General features: G+C 41.5%; 1 protein-coding gene across 1 annotated transcript; it reads left to right on the plus strand.

The window, feature by feature from the left end:
- The first annotated feature begins 311 nt into the window (after nt 1–311).
- Nucleotides 312–8,040, plus strand: PSMB2 (proteasome 20S subunit beta 2). Its single transcript, XM_005428320.1, has 5 exons — nt 312–465; nt 1,019–1,089; nt 5,120–5,282; nt 6,922–6,971; nt 7,806–8,040. The coding sequence occupies exons 1-5, from the start codon at nt 312–314 to the stop codon at nt 7,911–7,913; spliced, it is 546 nt and encodes a 181-aa protein (XP_005428377.1). The 3' UTR covers nt 7,914–8,040.
- Nucleotides 8,041–8,652: the final 612 nt, after the last annotated feature.

The following is an 8,652-nucleotide window of genomic DNA, read 5'->3' on the forward strand; positions in this document are numbered from 1 at the left end:
TCCTGATCCCAGGAAGCAAAACCTTATGCTTTGAACACAATATTCTGTGTAAAGCTTTATTCTTTCCTACCTTGCTTCTAAGGTAGGAAATACTATATATTTCTGGAATGCCTCCCTCCTGGAGGGCTTTGTTTCTCTTCAACAACTCTTGTGTTCTGTGTCACCAGCTGTGAGACACCAAATGTCAGTCTGTGCTCAGAAAGGCTTTTTACTGGTGCTCCAGGTCATGATGCATTTACCCAAATCTCTTGCTTCTGTAAAGTCCTGATGTGTCAGGATATTGCCAAAATAATTTATTCTTCCTCGTGACTATGGCACTCAATGCTATTTTTCTTTGCCTAGACCATGACAAAATGTTTAAGATGAGTGAAAAGATCTTACTGCTGTGTGTGGGGGAGCCTGGAGACACGGTGCAGTTTGCAGAATACATCCAGAAAAATGTTCAGCTCTACAAAATGAGGAATGGTGAGTGAAGCAGGACAGGCCCTGGGGGCTGGAGCAGAGCTAAGAGTGGTTTCCAAGAGAATGTTGGTGGAAAGTGTTGTTCTCAAACTCTCTGTGAAGATTCCTGCATTTTTAGTGTCCAGCAAAGGTGATAATTCAGGCAGGATGCAGAAATAGAGTCTGGGTTGTACAGTATAAGTTAAATGGTTTATCCAAGTCGGAGCAAACTTCTTTGCTATATAAATTACACAAATATTTTACTGACAGACTTATTATTCTCTTAATATGTCCATTGCATGCTAACTGTCACCAGTTCTTCTGATATATTGGACAAGAGTCAAGCTACATGTCCTTAATACTTTAATTTTTTGAGGCCATGTATTTCTATGGTCCATAGAGATATGAAATACCCAGAGTCTGAGGGCCCTGTTCATGCTTGTAGCTTTCAGAATAAACCAGAAGTAGACAAAAGGCACTACATTTTGTTATTTCAAAGGAGGCATGGGAAGGTGGGAGGTAAAACATGAATGATTTGGGCCGTTACCAAATAAATATTTGTCACTTTCTTCTCCAGGTTATGAATTGTCTCCCACTGCAGCTGCAAACTTCACCCGGCGAAACCTTGCGGACTATCTCCGGAGCCGGGTGAGTAAAGCTGGGAGATTTTGGCACAGGCTTCCAGAGAACATTTCCATCCTCAAATAATGGAGTCTGAAAAAGGTGGGAGCTGCTGTCTATAGTGATGAATTTGGAACTGGCTGCTCAGGGATGTAGTGGAGTCAAGGAACAACTGGATGTTGCATTCAGTGCTCTGGTCTGGGTAACAAGGGGTTGATGGGTCACAGGTTGGACTTGATGATCTTGGAGATCTTCTCCAACATCACTGATTCTGATATTCTGTGAGTTCGCATTACTGAAATAATGTCTTAGTAAAATAGAACTTGATTTGCTTATTTTAAAAACTTATCACATCACTTATCAATAACTGATACAGCCATAGGCTTAAAATTCCAGCCTTGGGCCCAGTAAACACTTTGTCACACACTGCAGATGTGAAGTGAATTAAACTTCTTGAACATCGAGATAAGGTTGTGGGTTTTCATGCAAATGCTCCAAATCCGTTTAATCTTCTTGGAAAATGATTTCTTAGAGCAAAGCTGTTTGATGTGCTTAGGAAAACAAGTGCCTTTTGTAAACAGCAACATGAGGCTTTTTGGTAAATACCACATCCAAGTTGGGGTTGTGTTTTCAAGTTACTGAACTGCAATTAGTGATGTTTCCCAGGGTGATTTTTTTCAAAGTATGAAAAGCTGCTGTGAGCGGGCAAACAAACCTTTAATGATCTAAGGTTAGGAAGCATTTCATTGAGAAGAATGTAATGTGCTACATGAAAGAAAACAGGAAGAAAGAGGATGTTGAGAATGAAGTTGTTCAGCTCTGTCAAGGATAGAGTGTGGGTTGAACTGTGTTGCTGTTCTAACAGTGCACTGCTCAGGCCTGAAATCAGGTTTTACAGTAGCAAATAAAGGCCAGTATTAACCTCAGAGCTGTATTGTTGAGAACTACCCATGTGGAGTGAGAGTTCTTCCAGAACTCATGCACAGGAACAGCCAGAGATTATTGTTCTCCTTTCTGACACAGATCACAGCTGCAGGTAGAAATCCCTTCCAGCTCAGGATATTTTGTGATTCCACACTGCTCTTCTGGTTTAAAGGGCTTGATCCAGCTGCATGGCTGGCAGGTGATGGTTGGCACTGATGCTGTTTGCTTTAGCTTGTGTTGAGGTGTGATTTGGAAGGTCTGGGTGTGTTCTGTGCATTCCTGTGCAATTCTCAAGGCTGATGTGAAGCAGTAATGCTGTTGGGGCCTGGCCCTGGTGCTGCTGGCTCATCTCAGGGCCATGACCTGCACAGATGAGTCTGAGTGTCCTGTACCCTTTCAGCAGAGACAGCTATTTCTTACATATGATTTAAAGTACCTTTAACAGGCTTTTTGGTAAACCTGCCCATCAGGAGGCAGCACTGATGTGGAACCTTTGTCTTCCTCTGTGCCACATCCCTTGGGGGCTGATCCTCCCTGTGGCTCCACTCCTTGCTGAGCCCACGCCTGTCTTCCAGCTCACCTTCTCCAGAAGGCAGCAGCGTGGGGAGGACACTGGCAGAGGCAGATGTGTTTATTTACCAGAGACAAAAACGCTGCTCTGGTGCAGATGGCAACGCCCCGGGGCACGCAGCACTCTCTGACACTGCTGTCACACTACACTGATCTCCACATTGCAGGCAGAAGCTTTTTTCTCTAACTTAGCACTTCATGGTTTATTTGTGGCATTTAGAATTCTACAATACAAGCCTTGACATCAGAGTTGGTTTTTTTCCTGTGAATTTTGTTACATTTTTGTCATAATATGTGGGATACCAGAAGGATTAACACTGGTGCTAGAAACTGCATAAGGGATTCCTGGAGGCTACTAATGTAATCATGTGGATCATAAAAATGAAAATTCAAAGGTAAAACATGCCAGCACCTCCTGTTAGGAGTAGGAAAATAGTTGAGAAATAAAATGTTTGGTGGGGAAAAGTTTGATACAAAAATGTTTGGTACATTGATCTCACTGCTGAGGTTGTGGGGGGGGGGGGAGGGAAGTAGAAAAAAAAGCCCCCTGCCCTCCAAAGGTGATGAAGTTCAGTCTCTGATTGTGATGCTGTTTAATTATAGGTGACAGGGTCTGGCTGGATTCCAAAGGCAGCTTTCAGCTCCTCTCCCCATGTCCACACTTGGCAGGAGGCTTTCCTTGCTCCCACCTTTCCCCCCTCGCTGTGACTTTGGCTTCCACCAGATGTCACAGGGCTGTGTCACCACCGAGCTGGGCTTGGGCTGTTGGGCACAACTGTGCTCTTCAGCTGTAAATTCTGAACAATTTCACACATCTCCTAATTGCTGTCGTTATTTTAAATCAAACAGCACCAAGTGCAAAACTACTTGGGATGAGAAACGGTGCTTCTGTAGGAAGGGAAGTTTGGGGTAAAAATAATGTCCTGGAGTGTTAGTCATCACTCATTTGATGGCCCTTTAACCATACCAACCTTGTAAAGAGTTGAGAATTGTTGGCATGGACCAAGTTACAAAAGTCAAGGAAGGAATGGACAAAAGGATTGGGATATACAAGAAATTCCAGTCCCAGCATTGAGGTGTTACACTGCAAATTTCATTTATAATCATGGAAGTAGTAAATAGATTATGTATATTTGCTAATGTTTAAATCCTGCCTTTCTAGACTAATAAGGCATGGGGGATAATTATTTACATTTGAGTTTTAAGAAGTCTCAGAGACCATTAGCAGGAGAACTTAACTGAAAATCAGTTTACAGATGGGTTTAAGTCTGTATAACACCATTTATTTATGGTTGAGTATCTCGCATATGCCAATGTTGGTAATTCCAAGTCACACAATAATTTGAGTGATCTTGTGTCATGGCTCTTAAATATCAACTTGTGTGATGTTTCAGAATAAATAAATGATGAAATACAGCCTAATTAAACCAATACAGCTGCATGGTAACTTCTTTCCAAATATTCTTGGATGCTTTGAAGATTAAATCACACAATTTAAAGTGATGTTTTATATATAACTGTAGCCTGCTTTATTCTTTCATACTGTCTGAAAGTAAAAATATAGTGGAGTGTGATTTTTTTTTGTGTGTGTGTGGAAATTTACTGTATTGAGTATCAAAATGAACTTTTTCTATGATGCAGTTAATGTTTTGGCTTTAGGGTGAAATTTTGTTTGCTTTTTTAATCTGGTAGTTGCATCATCATTGTTTTTTCTTATTTTGTTGCTTTGTTGATCCAGGTTTTCCAGCAGTTTGGAGATATCCTGTTAGTACAATTAATTTAATAAGAAACATTGTGTAGATATGGAAATACTGGAAGTATATAAAAGCTCCTTTTAAAAATACATACAATGCCCTAATTTTCTCTCATCCTACATTTAAAAATAATATAGTGCACGTGTGTTTCATGGTTTTACGAAGTACAGATCTTGGAAGGAGATGTAGGAGAAGGGGAGATGTCTGATTTATTCATGATGGTGGAACACTAAACCCAGAACATGGAGTAAACTGCCCAAATACTAAAGATTAAACTTGGTACATGCAATAAAAAGCAAACTGCCAGTGAACAGGACGCTGTGTGTAACTGCAGTGTGTGAGAGCTTTCATACGTGCTGAGACGGGCCCTGCTCTCTGGGAGGGGGAGTGGGAAGAGAGCACAGAGCAGGTTAAATGAACAAAGAGTTCTTACAAACGGCAGAATGTTCATGTTGTGCTCACGTGTCAGCAGTAAAAATCCACCATTTTTATGTTGAGGTGGAAGAATCTGGCATGAAAACTGCAGTTAAGTTTTTTAAAGTCTGAGTGTGTTGTGAAAGCTGTAAAAATACCCCAAACACACTGGTTTTCAAGAGAATAAGTTCTATGGTTTTATTTGCTTGTGCAGTCCATGTTACCAGAGGACCTGATCACTTTTAGCTTGAGAATGTGCTGCAGACAGGATTGATGTAGCATTTTATGGTGAGGAATTGGCTAATCAGCTCTGCTGCTGTTCGCTGGTGCACAGGGAATCAGGATTCAAAGATTTGCTGTGAGTGCTCTAACAAAAACCTCATTTCTCTTGGCAGACCCCTTACCATGTGAACCTTCTCCTGGCTGGCTATGATGACCACGAGGGCCCTGCCCTGTACTACATGGATTACCTGGCAGCTCTGGCTAAAGCTCCTTTTGCAGCACATGGATATGGAGCATTCCTTACCCTTAGCATCCTTGACCGCTATTACAAACCAGGTGAGTGGAGCCACTGGACAGGAAAATTCTCCTGCTTCAATTAGGCCTTGAGTTTATTAACCAGTGAGACTGACATTTGCTGACTCAGGTGGCATTGCTGTGGTGCAACAGATTGGAACTTGACTTTCTGTTAGATAAATGGAGCTCGAAAGGTTGCCTTTGGTTTTGCTAGCATGGTAACAGAAAACTAGTCAAGTCCTTAATTTTTTTTCCTGTTTGCAGCATAACAGGCTGGGAGTAAAGGACATTTCAGTTATTCTGAAATATGATTAGTCTTTCCTGGACCATTGGCAGCTGGTAGTCTGCTTTTAATAAAGAACAGTTTGACAGCTCTATCTTCTTGCTTGTCTGTTGGCTCTGACATGTACATTTTCCCAGAGTGTCAATATTCAGAGGTCAGTCCCAGATGCTATTGCTCCGTATCTTGGATTGGCTTTGTGTATGATAAATTAAAAACATTCACATGAAAAGATGTTCCTAGCAAGATCATCTCCAGCTCTCTGAAGTGGTGGTGATGAATCACAGAGTATGGAATGGTTTGGGTTGGGAGGAACCTTAAAGCTCATCTCATTTCACCTCCTGCCATGGGCAATGATACCTTCCACTATCCCAGGGTGCTCCAAGTCATGGCCAACCTGGCCATGGACACTTCCAGGGATGGGGCAGCCACACCTTCTGTGGACAACAGAGAGGTTTTAGACTGATTTCACAGTTCTGTGCACTTGGCAGCTGCTCATCATAACTCTTGCACATGTTTGTACCTGTCTAAACTTTTAGTTTTGGCATCGTAATCCAGTGCCAAGAAAGATACATGGCCCCATCCCCACTGTGCAGATAAGGAAATGTGCAAAGCACAGAATATTGCTAATCTGACATCTTTGGCTTTAGCTACAAACTATTTGACTCCTGTGTGCAAAGCTGAGTTTAAGTTATTATCTCTGCTCTGAGATTAGAAATCCTTTCATCTACCTCCTTCAAGAAATGTAACTATAAACTGATCATTTTCCTTTAACTTGCCTGAGCAGTGGATGCAGGTCTGGAACAAAGCCTAGAAAGAAGTTTTAGACCCACCGATCCTGTTTATTTTCTAGTCATGTCCCTCAACAATCTATTGTTCCATTTTCACCATTCCTTGTGGAACAGAGGAAAATAATGAACTTCATTGTCATGGCTTGTCACCCCTATAGAGTGCTGGACTTTATCCTGAAGTGTGAGAATAGCAGGAGCATCCCACACGTGCCTTGTCTTTTATTGAGCTCATACCCAGCAGGAACATCCACTAAACCCATCTCCACCTCCTGCCCTGGACTCGCAGCCGGCTGGGGCAGCTGGAGCTGATTTAGAGCTGCAATAAACTGCAGGAGAGGGAGGTGGCTGGGCTTCTCTGAGCCAGGCCCTGGCCATGGGAGGCAGAATTCCGTCATGCTTCCCATTCCCTGTAACAAATCGATTCTCAATGGCTTGTTGGGGCGTGAGCACTGCGGTGCAGGGCGTCCTTGGGACATCTGGAAAGTGTTTTCTGTGAGCTGGGAAGGAGAGGTTTTGGTGCTCAGCTGAAAAGTTGTTTAAATTTAATAAAAGTTTCTGTGGAGAGAGATGGCCTCTAATGAAATCAATCTGTGGATGTTTTCCCTTTCAGGTATCACACGTGAGGAAGCTGTGGAGCTCTTAAAAAAATGTCTAGAGGAGGTGAGTTGCTGAACTCAGGCCCTGATGCTCCTGAGAAAGGAATGTTTGTTTGCATTCATTCGCTGATACTTTCCTGTTCCTCTTGTCGCATTTCTTGCTGCCTTTGCCAGAAGGGTAATAAAGGCACTGGCCAGATGTGGAATAGCTACTGAGGAAAAGGATTTACAGGCAGTTGTGTTGCCTTTGCACGGTTCACATCCTCCAGAACGTAAACTTGAGCTTTTTGCGTGCTTAGCATAATATTGATCCAGACTTTTTCCTCTTATGTTTCTTCTGAATGTACTGCAGCATGCTTGTCACTTGTATTACACTTAAGAACTCTTAGAAGCATATACTAATTCTTTTCCAGCTTGTGAAGTGATACCTGAGGTAAAGCCTTGACCTTAAAGTTCATGAGCAATTTTAGTGTCAACATTAGACTCCAGACATTTCAGACACCAAGGCTTTTATTGTAGGAAAATAGTCTTTATCCTTGTCTTTAAGAGATTGATTTGAATGTAGATTTGAATCAAGAAGAAGTGCTCCAAAGAGGTCCTGTTTGAAGTATCTTTGTGACATGTACACTTTGTGTCCAAAATTTTAGCCCACTCTAGTTTTCCTGCTTAAATGTCTTCCTTGTTAACAGGCCTGGCTGTTTTACATCTCTACCCAAGGTTTGTCTAATGTGAACCATCTTACAACAAACTCCCACTAATTCACTCCTGAGCAGTGACAAAACCCACTCTAGTTCCTAATATTTCAGGTCACTAGAACCAGGATGGAAATTGAAAGTATACTCTCTTTTATTTAAGCTTTGAGTGAATCTCATTTCTTCTTTTTGTCTTTGCTGAACAGCTCCAGAAACGCTTCATCCTCAACCTGACCTCCTTCAACGCCCGGTTCATTGACAAGGAGGGCATCCATGAAGTGGACAATATACCCCTTGCCAAAGTGGAGTCCTAACCCCCAAATCTTTCTTCAGCAATCTTCTTGTTTTGTTCTCTCTTGGATTTTTTTTTCTATTCATTTGAAGTACACGAGTAATGTACTGCAGTGGGAGCTCGAATAAAGCCTGACATTTATATAGCCAGTTTTATCTTTTTATTCCACTGATCCTTCCTGAGAGGATTTGAGTAAATTGTTCCACAGTGAAAGTGAAACTTGATTTACAGTTCATGGGGGCACATTCAGGTTATTTATCTTTCCTCTTCTGAGATTTTACTGCTCTCCAAATTTCTTATTTGTGGGAAAATTGTGTTTTCTAGATGACATTGTGCTGTCATCCCTCTCATCACTAAAGCTCATCAAACCCCAGGCAAGTGGTCCATGCCGAACATGCAGCATCTACATTATTTTTTCAAAAATGTTACCACTCTTTGCTATATAAAATATTAATCAGGTTTTCAAATACCCAATTTGCTTTTGATAGAGTTTTTTTTTTTCACTTGAATTAGATTGATACAAAGGTTTCCAAGTAGAATGGATTTTGAAATGCACTTTTAACTCACCTGGCAATGGTTCTGTTACTGGGAAAGAGCATTCTGCTGGCACATTGGGTTCATAACTACATGAAATAGAATTTAAGTAGCATTTTAAATAGAAAATAATATATCAATTGTGTGATATTTCTTAATTGATGTGTCTGTACATTTAGAAGTACCTGAAAGCAGTTCAGTGAGAAATTAAACAGCAGCACTCCTCA

The sequence above is a fragment of the Geospiza fortis genome, unplaced genomic scaffold, assembly GCF_000277835.1.
Source record: "Geospiza fortis unplaced genomic scaffold, GeoFor_1.0 scaffold289, whole genome shotgun sequence".
Lineage (NCBI taxonomy): Eukaryota > Metazoa > Chordata > Aves > Passeriformes > Thraupidae > Geospiza > Geospiza fortis.